Here is an 18,781-nt window from a genome sequence, read left to right on the forward strand (position 1 = left end):
AAATACTTGTAAAAGGAAATGCACTGAAATTTAAAACCAACCCTAACTACAAATTTTTCTAAACTTGATTCAATGAACTATAGGAAGTCCAAATTGGGCCAGCTTCATATTTCCCAGCTCTCAGTTATAATATAAAGAGTTTTAAACTATGTAACTATAAACAATAATAGTAAAAAAATAATTATTGTAATGTTTAACTTTATTCATAAGTAGATTCCGTTTTTCATTTCTTAAAAACTAGCTTTTTCTTTTTTAAATAATTACAAAAAAGGCAACATTATCAATATAATTAATTGTTTCATTATTTTCTTTGATTAATAATTCGAATTTAAGGCACACTTTTAATTTGGTCATCAAGACAGAGAATTTGGTAAAGTTTTTTCTTAAATTTTAAACATTTCTTAAGTTAAACTTTAAAGAGAAATTATATAATTAAAATATTTAACAATTATTTTCAATAAATTGGAATGTTATCGAAGATAAATACTGTAAAAGCTGCACAAAGTATATATGTATTTTGTATGATTGAACACGATTTAAAGGAATGTATTTTAATTTTTGTTTTAAAGCAAATACAAAGTAGAACTATATTTTCTAAAAAAACTTGTACTATTTTTTTGTTTTTGTTTTCTCTTAAAATTCACTAGATTCGCTTTACATTTTTGTTTTAGTTGTGCATCTCAAGCAGAGGCAAATAGTATGGTAGAACTGCTTTTTCGTCTCGTCTAAATGATAATGCATGAGTTGGCGATGTTAAAACTTGTCTCACATTAAAGGCAACATCTTCAAAATCAGGTCTCTCGCTAGGTTCCAATTGCCAACAATTAAGGAATAGCTGATATAAATCACTGAATACAAAAGCTGGTTGTTCAGGACGCAGACCGTTTTTAATGCGTGGCAATAGATCTTGGCTAGTGATGTTAGCATATGGTGTAGCACCGAGAGTACAGCATTCCCAAGCTAAACAAGCAAACGACCATACATCCGATTTGGGTGAGTAGTTTTGGAATCGAAGAACTTCTGGGGCCAACCATCGAGATATGTCGACTTTTTTACTTTCTTCAGCATAAGCAATTGGTCCGAAAAGTGATACTTTAATTTTATTCGAATTTGTAACGTAGATGCTGTATGAGCATAAATGTTTGTGCACAACCTGAAAATAAAATAATATAATTTAAATGGTGCTTCCTCAATAATTTGATTCTAGTATCGCAACTAGATAGAGAGATGCAAAGTTGAAATACATATTTATAATTTAAAATATTAATTTATGGCTTGCGTTCTATATTCCATGTCCATTTTCATGAAAAACAAAATAAAAAAAAAAAAATCACACTACCTCAAATTGTAGTAGGCCCCGGCGAGATTCGAACTCACGATCTCCTGTTTACTAGACAGGCGCTTTAACCAACTAAGCCACGGCGCCGATGGAATCTCGGCTGTCGAATGTAACATTTGAAATTGTATGTGATTTTTATTTTAACAATACATTTTTGTATCGATTTGTCTAACGAAAATGAAATTATGAAGGAAAACATGTGTTGGTTCACTCGGGCGTATGCGTAGTTTTTTTTTTCAAGTGCAGGTTAAAGGTAAAGATAGGGGAAAATGAATTCTTTTTTGTTTTGTTTTGTTTGTTTGTTTTTTTTTTATAAAAAGGAAATGCTTTTGCAACTAATATTGCTCTTTATTCATTTTATAAAAAAAAGTAATTTGCCATGCAGTTTTAAGAAATTGTTAAGATGAGCTTTCCAGAAATAAAAGCCAAGCAAAAATTTCCAATTTCAATGTTTAAAATTAAATAAAAGTTGTTTTTTAATTGATTTCATTTTCGGAAATTGGATAGACAAATTAATTTATGTTTTTTTTTTACAAAGATAACAATAATATTGAAATAAAGTAGATTGATAACAGGTATACTCTTAGAATATGAAGCACCAAATACAAATGGAATAAAGGAGTCTGATGATCGGATTGGCATCCGTGAAACAGTGCTGTAACTATAGCCTTCAACACTTCGTGGACAACAAGATGTTGTTGTTATTGTTCAAAGATTATAATGGAATTGACGAAAACAGCAGCCGGACTGGCAGTATGGAAACATACGAAAATTATTTAATTTTCTCCACAAATATTAATGAAAATTCTTGTGGTGGTTTCCCATTACAATTAGAAAGTGCCGTTTCCGATCCTAAACATGCTTTTGAGTGCCTATGCAGCAGAGTTTAGGAAACATGACGTCGGTCTCATGAGAAAACCTCGTAACTCCCAAAATCAAAATTTTACAGGAGAGACGAAAGAGTAAACAAACAACAGAGTAGTTGGAAAGAAACGCGCTGTGCAAAATTTGAATTTAAGTCTATTTAGAGTTTTCGGAATGACCCCAAATTTTCTGGGTTGCTCCGCTGACATATTTTCTAAAGAATGGCATTCAAAAGTCATTTTTGAAAAGAAGTGGAGTTACGAGGTTTTCTCATGAGACCGACGATGATCTGGTTCACTGGGTCGTATGTGCAATTTTTTAAGTTTCACTATACACCAACGATGCAAGTTAAGGTAAACGAAAAACTTAATTTTTATTAACGTTACTTGATCGTGCACGCAAATATGCTTGCCTCAAAATTTGGTGATTTTATAGACAAAAGGAAAGACTGAATTAATAATTACTTCGAAGACAAATTAAGGAAAACTGCATTGTGTTTGGTGGTGTTTTTTAATTTTGATAATAGTTAAAAGCTTTGTTCAATTATGAAAAAAAAAATGTTTTTGGTGGTGTTTTTTAATTTTGATAATAGTTAAAAGCTTTGTTCAATTATGAAAAAAAAAAAAATTAAAAAATTCCATGAGAGCATAAATTGGCATATTTGTGTATGTTTTTCGCTCTTATTTATTTACCTATTTACTAGTTAAGTATTTTAATACATTAACACTTAGTATATTAATTTGTTTCATAGTTTCAATGTTTCTAATATTTAAAGTATTCTAACGTTTGTGCTGTCTGAGAATATCTTCAAATAAAATGTAACGGGTGTGACATTAGAAAGTAAGAAACTCAAGTCAACAGAAAAAACGCCTAAAAACACATTTAACAGTTTTCATGAATTTTTCGGATGCAACTGTACCATATTGGCGCCGTGGCTTAGTTGGTTAAAGCGCCTGTCTAAAAGTGTAGTAAAGTACCTTGGCATCTGGCTAGATCAATATCTATATTTCAATAGACATATGGATGCTGCTCTGGCCAGGGCTAGGGGAGCTTTTGCCCTGACGAAACGGCTGTTTTATAGCAGTCGGCTTGACACCAGGGTTAAGGTGATTTGCTACATGGCCCTCATCCGGCCGATGATTGTCTATGGATGCCCTGTGTGGTTCAACGTTGCTCCATCTCAAATGGAAAAGTTTCGGGTGTTTGAGAGGCAGTGTCTTAGACGTTGCCTTGATCTGCACAGAACACCCGAATCTGATTACACGCATTACTATTCCAATGGGGTTTTATACAATAGGGCCAACATAAATAGAATTGATAACTTTATGCTGAAGCTTGTTCGTGGCCACGTTTCATGAGCGATGGCCTCTTCAAATAGCTACATTTTTGGGGCTTACTACCCTAACGACGAATACTTCAAGAGTGTGTGTTTAAGCGGCTATATTCCGCCTGAGGCATTCTTCTATTTAGATAGTCGGGGGCTTGTACAGGATAGCTTGGCAGTTCCGCTAATCTACCACGTCGGGCGAAGAACCGTGGACAGGCGACTGCTGTATGACAGGGACATCCTCGCATTAGGCGGAGAAGGGCGTCTTCGGTTCAGTAGGACTGTGTCCGATCGGGACCGAAGAGATAGGGTAAGGCAGGAGAATCAGTTTTGGTGGCTTCATAATAGTGTAAATAATTAAAGTGGTCTTTGTTTTTATGCCTTGGCCGGCTTACATAGTTTTAGGTGTTTAGTTTTAAGTAGGGACAGTCGGGGTGGCACAAAAAAAAATATAAAAAAATACAAAAAAAAAAGAAATAAAAAAAAATACAAAAAAGAAAAAAAAAATACAAAAAATAAATAAAAAAAAATAAAAAAAAAAAAAATTGTTTGCTGTGGCTGTTCTAGTTTTTAAGTAGTTTTAAGTAGTTTAAGTAGTTTTAATTAGTTTTTAAGTAGTTTAAGTAGTTTTAATTAGTTTTTAAGTTTTAAAATAAACAAAAAAATGATCAGAATCCAAGTTTTTTTAGAAATTATTTCTTGGAAAAAATAAAACCTTGAAATACTATTTGAATTAAATTAGTTTTAAGGCCGAAAGGCATTAGTATTAAGAAAAATGAAGAATAACTTAGAGTGCCCGTTAAGGGCCAGTAAGTTAGTTGTAAGTAATTGATAAGTAGGCTAGTTTTTATGAATTTTTGTCTAGCTTTAAAATAGTTTTAAGATGATGAAAAATAAAAATGAATTTAAAATTGAATTGAAAATAAAGCGCCTGTCTAGTAAACAGGAGATCGTGAGTTCGAATCTCGCCGGGGCCTTTTTGTTAAGAAACATTTGTTTCCATTATTTTGAGAAATAAATGTACTTAGTTATTAACATTAACTTATGGAAAACGTTCATTGCGAAGTAAACTACAATTTATTGAAAACGTTATATTTTTTAATTTTCTTTTTTCGTCGGTTACAAGTCGTTCTTTGATAACTGCCTTAATCAGTGAATATTTCGAGTGCGTTCATCAAGATTTAGAGAATTGTTAATAAATGCAAAAATAATATACTTATCTGTTACTCCTTAAAATGTTTTTTTTTTTTCAAAATATTTTGAAACTTTCTTTTTTTTTATTTTTAAAGGTTTTGATGTACATAACAACAATTGCATGTTCGAACTGATCGTAATTAAACTTCATTTTTGTTTTTTTTTTCTCAAAAATATATAGCTTTTGTGTTAGATTTATTATTAGTAAAATTATATAACGTTAAACATATAAAAAAAAAGAAATCCATGTTTAAAACTTAATATACACTTATCCCGTCTAAAAAGTTGAATACTGGTTAACAACAAGGCCCCGGCGAGATTCGAACTCACGATCTCCTGTTTACTAGACAGGCGCTTTAACCAACTAAGCCACGGCGCCGATATGATACAGTTGCGTCCACAAAAAAAGTCCTTGACTTTGTAAAGTGAGAAAAAGGACGAATTAAACAGAACTACGCAGAACCGTTTCCTAAACAAAGTGAAGAAGAATTCACTTGAGACTAAACAAGAAAAAAAAACTTCCATTTTTGTAATGAACAAAATTACTGTAGTACATGGTACATCCCAATGAACGAGTGATGAAAAGGGTAAACACAATTTATTTTGGGAACAAAATAAAAATCTTCTTTCTTTGTTTTTTTACCATGTAAAATTACAAATACCAAAAAAATTTCTGTTTCTAAGTGTATTTAACTAATCGGTCTGAACTGTTTAAATACATATTTAAATTAATTCATTTAATTTTAATAAACGCATTTTTAGACTAATGCATGAAAACTTTCTATTCGACTTTAGTGAAAGACAAAAAAGGTACAAATTTCATCAATTGTATGTATTTTGCAAATACAACTAAACAAAAGTATGACAACTGCGATTCCACACAAAATTAAGTCAATTAGAAAAATTGTAAGAAGTGCATATTGCTTCATTTCGGCCCTGTTTACTATCAATGAGTGAGGTACCAAGTTGGATAAATGTGAAAATAAAAAAATTATCACTACCTCATATGTAGTAGGCCCCGGCGAGATTCGAACTCACGATCTCCTGTTTACTAGACAGGCGCTTTAACCAACTAAGCCACGGCGCCGATATTTTACAGTTGTGTTCAATAATGTGTTTCCCAATTTTAATATAAGAATAACTTTTTTATTTTATTTCAAGCAAAAAATAACTTACCTTATTAACTTCTAAATATTCCATAGCCATAGCAATTTCATAAATCCACTGAAGAATAAACTCTTCAGAATATGTGCAAAACGTTGTAGTTTGGTTAGCTGCTGGAATTCGGCTCTCAATGAGTTTTTGTTTTAACGTTGATTTGTCATTTTCAAATATAAGATAAAACCAATCCACTGAAGCAGTGATGCCATAGAAATGTAAAAATTTTTCATGTGGCATTAGGCGGATTACATTTTCAAAATCTTTTAGGAATTGTGATTGAGTTTCTTGATTCATGTCATCTGAAAATAAAGAGATAAATACACAAATAATCAACGTTAATATTTTAGTAATTTAAACAAATTGAAAAAGTAAAGGTCATGTATGATATAAGTAAATTACTATAAGACCATCTTATATATAAAAATGAGTTCGTTTAGTGTGTGTGGCCGATAAACTCGCGTTTAGCTGGTCCGATTTTGGTAATTTTTTTTTTGTTTGAAACGTATTAATATGTAGAGGGTTTGTATCAAAAAAAAATAATACCTATTCTCGCATCTTTACATAGCTGTCAATTTGTACGAGTAAAAAAACACTCTCGCTTTTTAAAAATTTTAACTTAGCTTAATTTGTAAACAAATTTATTAAGACAAACTTTCAAAATAATTATTAGTAAAACAAATAATTTTCATTATTTACCTACATACATACGTACAGGTTCGCAGAAATGAACTTAATCATACTTTGTTGTGCCGGAGATTGTTTAATCAATATACTGTGGATATGTATGCAAAATATCCTCTGCAGGCTTTATTTCCCTTTAAAAGAGGCAATAACACCCACTTCAAAAAGGCATTAAGCCTCACGGTTGTTTTTTCATTCTGAATTTGAATAATAGGTAAGCACTTTCACTTGGAATAAGAGACCCACCCTAAATACTATAGTGTGCCCAAGCAGGGGGGTTGCATGGGGGCAGCATGTCCCCCATACCTTCCTCAAAGTGAAATTGCAATTTTTTTGTTTTTCGATCTTATAAAGTGGGTCAATTAAAACTGGGAAAAATAAGAAAAGGTTATAACACACACGGGTGAAATTGGCATATTAAAAAGGAAATAAAGCCTGCAGGGATAGAAATTAAAGATCTTTTGTTACCTGGATCGCCGACTGATAGGCATGATATAATGATATAATAGCGCATTTGTTTAAGATGAAATTAAAATCATTAATGGATTTTATCATTAAACATAAAGGTTTAGGGAAAGTACAATGCTGGATGTACTCAGTAGAGTGGGGTTACCGCATGCGCGCATTTTGATTTGGCTGGTGAATATAATTCCAGAAGATAATATAGATGATATCATATTAGCGGAGCTTCCTGACATTACGATTGATCCAGAATTGTTCGCGATTGTTGTAAAAAATGTGATTCATGGAGTATGTGGAGCAATAGGTAAATATATGTAGACCGAGAGCCAAAAACAAACACAAATTTAAACAGAAAAGTCTCCAAAACAATGCCGCTAAAACAACTAATATCTTGAGTTCCATAGATCGCATCGTCAAGGTTGGTGTCTTCAGGCTTAGAGGAAATGACAGAACATCAGTGTTTGTATTCAGAATGTGAATTTGTGTTAATTTAGCCGACTCACATTAATTGGAAAACTCGCGATATCTAATCTCCCGAAATCCATATAAGGCTGCGACAAAAACTGCCAGACTTTTGATTTCGTTATAAGGCTATAAATCTGCATACTCACATTTTGGTTATCATTCTATTCCCAAAATTTGCTGTAGGCTCTTAGACTAATAGTAATTCCCCATGTGGTTGATGAAAAATGTTCGAAACGTTATCCAAGAGCTTTGATATCAGAAACAGTTACTGGAAATGATGGATACCCTTTATATTAAAGGCGTTCCATTCAAGAAAATGGGAAATCAATGATCGTGAAAGTGAAAAATGTGAATGTTGTGCCATATTCACCGATATTATACAAGGCATTCAAAGCCAACATAAATTCGAGTATTGTAATTCTGTGAAGTCCATCAAATACATATGCAAATATGTGATAAAGGGCGCGATATATAGTTTGCGTTGCATTAGAATCTGTTGAAAGGAATGATGAAATCACTTTGTATCAAATAGAACGCTACATAAGCAGTTAGGAAGCAGTTTTGCGAATTTTTTCGTTTCAAATACGTGAAATTTATCCAGCGCAGCGGTTCTTCATTGAGCAGTGCATTTGGAGAATGTATATTTTACATCTGAAAATTCTGCTTCAAGACTCAAGCGCAGCGGAACCACCGCATGTAATTTTAACCGCATTTTTTTCGTTATACGAGAAATGTTGGATATCAAAAAGCATTAGGTTCTATAAATTGGTTTCAAATTATTTTCAAACAGGTTCAATTTTTACAAAAGTGCACTCAGCGAAGCGGGTGGGGGTTAGCTAGTTTCATTATAAAAACTACTATGATATATGTTGTTTTAAATTTAATTTTACTTTTAACACTTAAAAAATCCAATTGGTAAAACAATTTCTATAAAAAATTATCGGGTTGTATTTAAGTTTAGTTTTTTATTTTGCATAATTTTTTATAATTAATGAAAGTGGTATAAGTCCATTTATGGCATTTTAGTAAATTGTATGACATTTTTAAATTAAACATATAAATAATCTAGTGCCTAGTGCTTCATAAAAGTACTTATAAGTTATGTATGTTTAAGCATTTTGAGATAAATAAATCTAATCTAAATCTAATAATCTAAAATGCATCATCTAAATTCACTAACATTTAGCTATATTTTTAAAAACTTTAAAATGCAAACCCTTAAATATCGAAGTAGATGTTTTTTTCTTTCATTTGAAGATGCATGAGATGCAAAATGCACTTAACAACACTAGGCTGCGAACTTCCAAAACAAAATTTTCTTTAGTCCAATGAGCCTGCCTTATTTATAGAAATTTCGAATGACTTCATTGAGATCTACTAACTTCGTTCTTTTTTGTGAATTGTATATAGATACGCAAAAAACCTAAATTTTTAAAAATTTAAGTTTTTTTTAAAGTAGGTACTATAAGTACGGTGACCATATTTCTAGGAGTGAAACCCGGGACAAATACAATTCGTTGGATAATTTTGAAAACATTGGTTTTTCAAAAATAAAAAATTAAGATGAGTTTTCTAATTTTTTTCTAATTTTCAAATCAAGATTTTTAAACGATTCTATGGAAGCATTTTCGTTAAAATTATTTAAATCGTTTACGAGGAAGTCAGAAATCAAGAAAACGGTTTTATAATAAGTACCTACCTACTGCTAATATTTTCTAAAAAAATATTTTTTCAGTCAAAATTGTGAGAGTTCTTTTTTTAACATTTAAATTGTATTTTAAATGATTTTGAAATTTTTCAATACTCAATCTGACAAACACAACCTGGAACCAAATAATTGACGAAAAACTTTAAAAACTAATGCTTTTACTGGAAAAATTAGACAAACTTTTATTTTCCAAGCACTGATTTCTTGTTTTCCGTACAAAGTATTTAAAATTTTGAATACAAAAATCAGAGAATGTGGAAATAAAGGACAACCACTGGACAAATTACAAAATACGGGACACTTATACGTCCCGGGTTTCTATAAAACTACGGGATAGTCCCGGGTAAACCAGGACGGTTGTTCACCGTTAATATAAGGGTACTTTCAGCGAAGTGAAGAAGAGCAAAGACAAGGCAGACTTTTTGATATTTGACAAGGAAGATCCAGCTGAGTGCCAGCCACATTTTTTGTTTGATTGTTATTTGAAAAAAAAAAAAATTGAAAACTGCTGTGTTATTGCGCTTTTACTTGCAAATAACTTCCGAAACCCTTCATCGTCTTTAACATACAAATTAAAAAAATGTGTAGCAATGACATTCCTGAATAGTTGTTTCTTTCTTCTTCCGTTTTTTTTTTTTTCTGATTCAGTACACTGTTGAACATGCCAGCAGAATCTTTTGGTTAATATTTAAATGAGGATCTTACACCTAAATGAGCGATGTTATAAATTGAATCAACTGCGATACCTTTTGTGATATACTATACATACGTCGAGAAATTTTAACAATTGGCTTTTGGATTTTGGCATTTCGCGGTCTTTAAGATCTGTACAACTTCAATACGATATAGTTGAAATATTTTAATTATTTGTAACTAGCATGTAACCCTTTATCGCATGTGGTGTTTTTTTTTTTTTATTGGGGCAATACTTTTGTTTGGGTAGACTCTAAAAACCCAGTTTTTAGTTAATTTATATGTGCCGTGTTAAGTAAGACCATCATCTAAATAAAATTCATTGGTATAATTTTTGTATGTCAATAACCTATTGATCTTTTAAGTCAACCCTGACGTAACTCATAATTAACTAAAACCTCAACATTGAAATGAAAACATAGAACTTTTCCTCAAAAAGCATATTTATCATTTATGTAAATTTGTATGACACAATACTCAATAGCTTCTATTAACAAAAACAACAATGCGTCAAATATAGACAAGCAATTCAAATCCCAATTAAAAAAAGAAAAACTACATCTTCTTCATGCTCTTTTTCCTATGATAATAATAATTTAAGCGTAAATTGGCGTCTGCCTCATAAAAAAGAGCAACTTTTATCACATCTCACCCCTTTGTCAGATCATTCATATTCACACATAAAAATGTTTCAATTAGTGAGCATAAAATGCCAGCGCAAGTGCCGACATTATGTTCATTGAAATACAAAAAAGAAAAAAAAAAAAAATAAACCCACTCGAGTGATTGAACTTGAACAATAAGTGGCTTTTGACGTTCCTCTTTTTGATTGGATTTATTTTCTCTTCTCTGCTTTAAATCACATTTTACACTCAAAAAAGCATATTCAATTGATTCAGACAGATGTATCTATTTTTGTATGTCATTTAAAGATTCAAAGAGACGAATGATAACGACTAAATGCTTGTCGTCATCATGTCATATATCATTTAATAGACCAATTATGTATTTGAATTTCTTTTATATTCTCACCTGATATTATGTGAACTTGACAATCATGTGCTTCGGTGCTCGTGTATAGTTTTCCAGTGATAACTTCACCGAATCTTCCTTCAGCAATGATATCATCGATGTTCATTCGAATTGCATTTCGTGGTAACCTCTGTGTGTTGTCTACATTTTCAACCAATGCATTTAACTGCTCCTTGAATGTTCCTTTACGTCCGTTATCACCAACAAATCCATCATTTTCCTGCAAAGAAAAGAGACATTAATTTAAACAATTCTGCTATAGATTTAAATCAACTACCACTTCAACCATTGGTCCTTGTAGGGTTAGTTCATGTGTGTCGCTTGGAAGACGCTCCAGACGAGCTGTTTCATGTTTCAGATATAAGAAGATAATTATCGAAATGATCAAAAACAGGGCAAAAACAATGCAGACTATCGTTAAAGCTAGCACCGATTCTTCTCCAGCTGAAAGAAAAACAAGAATTCAGGGAATTTCAAACATGAAGGTGAACTTTCAACTCACGTTCGAAATTTGCGTATTGAAACTGTGTAGGTTCATGTTGATCATGCGAAGCTATCGCGTAACGCATTTTAGTTATACCATTCAGGGTGCTAACTACTCCTAGGGAAATATGAATATGTGCGTCCTTTGTTAGCGGTGCGTTCCAATAGCCACCATAGGTTTCATTATCCCCCACCATGAATGTTTGTGTAGTATTCTGGAATAAAAAGAAATTTAAGACCAGATTTAGCTTAAAAAATTGTATATTCGAACCTGATAATCCAATTCTCCAGCAATGTAATACAATGTTCCATCTTCCTGTGCTCGTTCAAAGCTTCCGAGTAAGTCTTCATCAAATGGTTGGGTTAGAGAACTATCAAGTCTCTGTACTATCACCAAGTAACTAGTCACCGGACCGTTATTATTCGCATATGGTTTGATATTTATGAGCATTGTTGAATCAGTTCGATTAAAGACTATCGGTTCTTCAGGTACTGGATCGGGTGTACCGACTTCGGTTGTGCCGGTTAAATTGTGACTACCACAAACATACTTTCCACACATGGCAGACACACTGATATTGTATTTTGTAGCTGGATGAAGGTCTGTCATTTCAAAACGATCCTCCGTACTTTGGACAATGAATTCGGGTTGAGGAAAGAATGGATAGCTTGTGAATGAATGCATAACTGTTCCTTTGATCATTAATTCAGTGACTTTTTCATCTTTGTTTGGTGGATCCCATGTTATGAGTATACTGTTTTCGGTAGTGTTGGAGATTCTTAAATTTTCTGGGGGTCCTTCGACTAGAATGAAAGAATATTTTTGTTTTAAATTGGTTTCAGAGACAAATTTTGATTTAACTTACTATTCGTTGAATAATAACTGTGGGCATCAACACCTCCACAATATTGAGATTTCGTATCACTGCATCTAGTATTACAGAGTTTGGAATCGAATTTTTCACTTTCGATTGCAATATTATCACAGTAGCACTTTTCGCCAGATAATATGGCATATCTGTAATGAAATTTAGAAACATAAGTTAACTTAGGTAACATAGTGCAAAAAAATCTATTTAGAATATTGAAGGTACAAAACTGTATCAGGTATTCTTTGCTGACTAAGAAATAGAAAAGGGTATTCCAATGTTTGAAGTACCTACGGACCCCTATAACATTTTCAAAATGAGAGTATCATACGACACGTTCCATTTCGGTTGCGAAGGAGAAAGGTAGCCCTTAAAATTCGGTAATGGAAAAATACCACCAGAATTTCATTATATCAAAACCGAAAGGATTGCAGATGATTTCCGAGCTTATTTCGGCAAACCCCAAAGACGGATCATTAGTGTTTGAAGTTTGAAATATGGTTTATGAAAGTTTTAAAAAATTATCTTGTTTATTTTTATAATACGTTGTGACTTAAATGTTTTTATTTTTAAAATGATTATTCTATTTTCAGTATTATGTAATTCATCTTTCATATGACACCAATTTTATCTTATAAGCTAAGTCATCTTACTATGTATAGACATGAATTGATAAACAAAAGCACCTTTTTCTTTATACTGTTTAGTATGAACGAATGTTATTCCAAGAGATAGAGTACAAGACTCAAAACATTCAAATAGTAAAGATATATTATATTTAAACAATATTTGTTTTGATAAAGGCACATTTATTACATTAGTTATAGTGGAGTCATTGGAGCTCAAAAAATATGAATACCTTGAAATCGGTTAACGGTGTTACTATTTGTATGACTTTTTTTTACAATTGTTGGTATTTAAATATACAAACTATCTTTTTTATTAAATTAAAATTGTTATGAGCAAAATATTTTTTGTTCAAAACTTGTTTGAATATTTTATAAGTTAATTGATGCTTAAAGTTTTGATGTACCAATTTTAGACAAAAATTCTTCAATTTCTCAATTTTTGAGAGCGTAGGTGCGATGTAATAATTATTTTTTGAAAAATAATTGAAAAAATATTTCCAACCGAGTTAATAAATATAAAATGCATGACTGGGTCACAAGAACTTGCTCTCAGATTTTTAGTTGCTTAAATGCTTAAAACTTTTTGGTACAAATTTAGAATGTAAATTAAAACAACATGAAATAAGGAGAAATGAACGCAAATTATTTTTATTTTTACTTAGAAAAAAATATTGAGATCATTTTTCAAATGATTTTAAAATCATAACGCTTTTGTACTTTATCCTTCTTGAATAATTGCAAACCAAACGTCTTTGGTATCTGTTAACATTTACGATAAATATGTGGTCCAGAAGGACCACAGGACTCAAGAAACAATTTTATTAACAAACAAGTTGTTAACAGAGAGACTTACATCGGAAGTTTTCGGTTACTAACGCCAGGAAATCTTTTAATACATACAACTTTTATAAGACTTCTTCTGGAATACACTACTAAAGTATGATCGCTTTGTAACCAAATACTTATTAAGGGAATAGAAGCAATATAACACAAATCTTTTCGTTTTGCCTTAAGAGGTCTTCCAAGGGTTGCTTCCGTATAGCAACGGATAAATCTTAAAAACTTCAAATGTTTATCATTTGTTTATCATTTCAAAAAACCATAGTCTAATAATTTTTAGCGAACATATTAAATATTTTTCGAATATTCTACAAAAGAAAAAACTCGAAAATTTTAATTAATTTCCCTAATAATTGTTACACTTTCATATGTTGCCGAAAATTGCCGAAACGGCGAGCAATCGTATATGCTATCGTAATCGTTGAAAAAGGAACCCAGTGCAAGCGATATCTGGGGAAATTGAACTAATCGTTTAAGAAAAAGTCCTAAATTAAAAAAACGGTTCATGGTGCCGTTAACTCACTGCGACAAAAAAAAAAGTGTGTTCGATTGAACCGACCCATATAAGCTAATTCATTGATTTCGAATTTGAAATCACATTGTAGTATGCAAAAAAAAGTTGGTTCGTCTTTATAAAAAACGGTGGTAATATCAAACTGTTTTTTGGAGACTCTCTAGATAGAGAAGTTTTTGAATTATTTTTTTGACACCAATTAAGGAAAAGTTTAATTTTTTCAAAAACGACTTAAATAAAATGCACGACTGGGTCCCACTTACTTGCTCTTGCAATTGAAACCACATTTATTTTAGTTTACTTGCAGATTTTAAAAGCTGCCTCTATATAAATTTTAATGAAATTTTGTTGATGATGAGGAAGAGCCGACATTTAGGAAAATTGTTTGTATGTAAAAAAAAGTTTTGTATTTGACTTTTTATTGCAATCGCTTTGAATATTACGTCTGCAAAGTTTAATTAAAATCTTTATAGCCACTTTTGAGTTGTTTGGGAGGTACACTTTCTAAGCGAGATATAAAAAAAAAACAACTTTCAGAATTACATAAAAATTTTTTGTACCAAATTTGAAGAAAATCCGTCCACCCGTTTAGGCTGTGGAAATGTGTACAAATGGACGCACAGACGCACAAACGCATAGACGAAATTGCGAGACTCATTTTTTCGGACTTTTCCATCATCGTTATGTTGGTTTTGATTAAAAAGTCAAATTTTTTTTCGACACGAAACCAATACTTGCCCTATAGAACAAGTAAAAAACTAGGTAAAGATAATAAAAGCGAATGTACCTATGTATATACCTATTCGACTGATAACTTTATAGGTACCTAAAACGGATAATACCCTTTAATGTAGATGCTAGAACAAGTTATCGCTATTGCCTTAATTGTTTGACCCTACTTAAATTCAATAAATCCACAGTCAATGCCCATTCAAATTGATAAGAAATTTTGAAGTGTTATTGTTCCTACAACTTTTAATTTGTTTAAACCTTGAACTTAAGCCTATTGCTTATCGTCAATATGAATTGATTTTAATTTAATTAATTGCATCTACGGAATTGATCATTCAAGCCTAAACAACAATAATATGTCAGTATTATTTAAGTTCTTATCGATTTTTTTTTTTTTTTTGGAAAAGTGAAGACTTTCTAGATACATAGCTTTCGTATCCGCAATTGTTTCCTTTTTTATTTTTATTTTGATTTCATAACATTTGTTTACACTTTCATCGAGTGGATATTTTTTTGTCATTTCATTTATTTTATTTTTGGGCATCTATCCAAAGAGGAACATACAGATGATTTGTGGCGCTCAAAATAAATCACTCATTACTCAAAAAGTCTGTAAAAGCACACAAAAAAAAAAATAAAACAAAAGGGGGACAGCAACGAATCTAGAACTAATGGAATGTAGTTCTAGGTAAGCACAAGCACACAGTCTATAGTTTTTTCTTCCTAATCCCTTGCTCCTCCAACACTTTTATTTATGAATGAATGATGGATGAATGAAAAAGGAAAAAGCGACCCTTGTTGTCATCATCGACAAACACCACACAAAACAACACAGACTATGAGGAAATTGCAAGCTGATTTAGCCTGCTGCAGCAAAAAACCAACTATGATTTGGTTGGTAGGTGAATGTAAAAATGCATAATTGATAAATTACACGCTTGATAGAAGGCACCATATTATTTTTGTGTAGAGCTATCATCCATCGTCATCCAAATGCTCTAAGCTATACAAGGCAATGAAATTACTCGTTTGGGGGCATGCGGATTAGAGGGAATCTAAAGAGTAGTAAAATTTTTGCACCTTGACTTACCGGATATTGGAATTTTCGCATAACTCGATGCATGTTTGTGCACTGCGAGCATAAACCGAATCCTTTAGAAGATCCGTTCGAGCACTGTAACATCCCAGATATTGATAAGGTCCTAAATCAGGGATTATTTCGGCAATGGTCGTCGTCAATGACAGAAGGTTAACAAGAATCACTAAAAGTTTAATGAAATTCCATAAAAAATAGGGGCGGTGGCACTTGTGACGAACAGTCATTGCTTCAAACAAACCACTTTTCGTGTCTTTTTTCTTTAAGACAACGATGTCAAATAATAATGAAACGCAACACAATTTCTTTGATATTTTTATTTTATGAATTAACAAAGTTTTCAATCGACAAACAAACACACATTACAAACAACAGACAATAAATTACAAATTATAAATAACAGAGCAGTTCCAAATGGCACACTTGTGAAGTGAATTTAAGTAGAATTTTTAATTTTTAATGCAATCTAGCTGAGAGATGATGAGGGGATTTGGATTCGGATTGATGAAGAAGACTAACTAATATCGTTTCTTTTTGCAGCGACACACACGAGACACGAAACACGATACACCAACTAACTACTCACAGATCTAATCTCTAATCTGTTCAAAAGACTAGGTGCTTTAGATTCGTTTTTGTTTGGTAGTGGGAACTTATTTTGAGTGGATTTGTTGTGGAGAGGAGCGGCAAAGATTAGCAAATTCTAATGAAATGAGAATAGTAGTTTGAAGGAGTGACGTGACAATAGAGGTGAGTCAATTTCGTGTTTCGATGATGATAAATATATGAAGAATATAGTGGAAAATGGACGGAATAACACAATAAAACGAAATAAACAAAAACCACAACAAATTGGTCAAACCATTGGATTCGGATTAAATGAGAAATATGGTGGACAAAACACAAAGGCGAAAGCAAAAGGCGAAAAAGGCGTTGAACTGACACCTGTTGATTTGACAGCTATGGGGGCATTGTTGGTACGATAAATGCCTACAAATTGAAAAGAGTTGCCAGCCATAATTTTTTCAATAATACTTTGTTAAAGGTAAGCTTACACAAAGTATTATTCTTAGACGATATATATGGAGTACTTGTTCCTATACCTAATACATTGTAACGCCATATACATGGATAGGGGTCGCTGCCTTCGTTTTTCAGTGCGAGTCCGGTTCCGCAGCTGTAAATAAACACGCTTGTTGATGACAGCCATCAAATGAAAAATAAAATGGAGGCATGCACTCATCGAAAAACTTAAAGAAACTAGAGCCCTCTTTAAAAGCTTAACGGAACTAACAGCACAAGCACTCCATATATTAGGTGTGTTTTTTTGTTTATCTATATAGATTTTGTGCAAAAAAACGACACCGGTATTTTTGAAATCCATGCAAACATTTGGCACCACTGTTCATATACTTTGGCAGCTGTCTGTCAAAAATGTTGCTTTTGTTTTTTTTTTTATTTTAACTCCGAAGTTTGAAGGCCATTACATCCATGTTGGATGCAAACAAAAATTTTCATATCACCATGGCATCCATGTTGGATTCAAAAAATTTTTTTTTTGCACAAAAAACCAAAAATTATCTGTATATTCTTAGCTACATTTTAAGACCATGACCATTAACATTAGTTGCGTCGCACAGTGTGCAATTTTCGCAATCTAGCTGTACTTTAATGAAAAATATATGTCTCCCATATACAACAAAATTGGTATCATATGAAAGGTAAAACCTCAGACAATAGAATGGCAAAAAAAAACAACAAGAAAATAATAAAATTTACCGTTCCACAGAATCACAAACATTAGGTGTGTTTTTTTGTTTATCTATATAGATTTAGTGCAAAAAAACGACATCGAGATTTTTGAAATCAAAACAATTTACGTGTTAAATACAACAAAAACTTTATCTGTATAGATTTTTGAAAAATCCAGATAATTATCCAGATTTTACTTTCTCTCGATAAAAACAGTAGTGCCAAGGTAGTTTAATTGTTGTGTTCATATAGAAATATTTGAAAATATTAACAAAAAAAAAAAAGCGGAGAAAACGAGGTTTGAAAAAAACTCTCATAGAAAAAAATAATCAAAAATTAGTTTGACATGGTTGCATTGAAATGTTAATATCTCGAGATATACGCAATGCACTTTTCAGATAAAAGTCTTAAATGGATCCTGATAAGATTGTTGAACAGATATGTATATAAAATTACCAAAGTTTTTTCGAAAAAATAGAAATAAAAATAAAAAAGTTTTCACATTTGATTTTTAAAAAATCGAAAAAAAATTCAATATGGCTACCTTCAAACGCTTATAACACAAGAACGACGCAACTAATGTTAATGGTCATGGTCTTAAAATGTAGCTAAGAATATACAGATAATTTTTGGTTTTTTGTGAAAAAAACAATTTTTTTGAATCCAACATGGATGCCATGGCCATATGAAAATTTTTGTTTGCATCCAACATGGATGTAATGGCCTTCCCACTTCGGAGTTAGAATAAAAAAAAAACAAAAGCAACATTTTTGACAGACAGCTGCCAAAGTATATGTACAGTGGTGCCAAATGTTTGCATGGATTTCAAAAATCCCGATGTCGTTTTTTTGCACAAAATCTATATAGATAAACAAAAAAACACACCTAATATATGGAGTGCTTGTTCCTATACCTAACACATTGTAACGCTATATACATG

At 31.8% G+C, this 18,781-nt stretch overlaps 1 protein-coding gene and 3 non-coding genes across 5 annotated transcripts; all 4 read right to left on the reverse strand.

The window, feature by feature from the left end:
• Positions 1-324: 324 nt before the first annotated feature.
• On the reverse strand, positions 325-16,884 carry LOC129905354 (putative inactive tyrosine-protein kinase Wsck). Of its 2 annotated transcripts, none has more exons than XM_055980825.1 (8): positions 16,084-16,884; positions 12,276-12,427; positions 11,681-12,213; positions 11,429-11,624; positions 11,213-11,370; positions 10,927-11,146; positions 5,901-6,184; positions 325-1,153 (listed from the first exon to the last, which is right to left on the reverse strand). In XM_055980825.1, exons 1-8 carry the CDS (start codon positions 16,314-16,316, stop codon positions 668-670), a joined length of 2,262 nt encoding a protein of 753 aa, XP_055836800.1. In that variant the 5' UTR covers positions 16,317-16,884; the 3' UTR covers positions 325-667. The 2 variants fall into 2 exon arrangements, with proteins under 2 accessions (XP_055836800.1, XP_055836799.1); XM_055980824.1 differs by having other exon boundaries at positions 327-1,153; positions 11,204-11,370; positions 16,084-16,883.
• Trnat-agu (transfer RNA threonine (anticodon AGU)) lies at positions 1,353-1,426 on the reverse strand. The gene has a single exon. It is a non-coding gene; the product is annotated as a tRNA-Thr (tRNA).
• Positions 5,030-5,103, reverse strand: Trnat-agu (transfer RNA threonine (anticodon AGU)). The gene has a single exon. It is a non-coding gene; the product is annotated as a tRNA-Thr (tRNA).
• Positions 5,738-5,811, reverse strand: Trnat-agu (transfer RNA threonine (anticodon AGU)). Its single transcript has one exon. It is a non-coding gene; the product is annotated as a tRNA-Thr (tRNA).
• Positions 16,885-18,781: the final 1,897 nt, after the last annotated feature.

Source organism: Episyrphus balteatus, chromosome 1, assembly GCF_945859705.1.
Source record: "Episyrphus balteatus chromosome 1, idEpiBalt1.1, whole genome shotgun sequence".
Taxonomy (NCBI): Eukaryota; Metazoa; Arthropoda; class Insecta; order Diptera; family Syrphidae; genus Episyrphus; species Episyrphus balteatus.

Bases quoted from the DNA above. Each gene is read 5' to 3' on its own strand.
- LOC129905354 (XM_055980824.1), bottom strand. From the start codon at position 16,316: ATGACTGTTCGTCACAAGTGCCACCGCCCCTATTTTTTATGGAATTTC. The intron at 12,214-12,275 runs GTAAGTTAAATC...CTTTCATTCTAG, and splicing joins CAGTTATTATTCAACGAATA to TCGAAGGACCCCCAGAAAAT. The intron at 6,185-10,926 runs GTGAGAATATAA...CTTTATTTTCAG, and splicing joins TCAAGTTCACATAATATCAG to ATGACATGAATCAAGAAACT.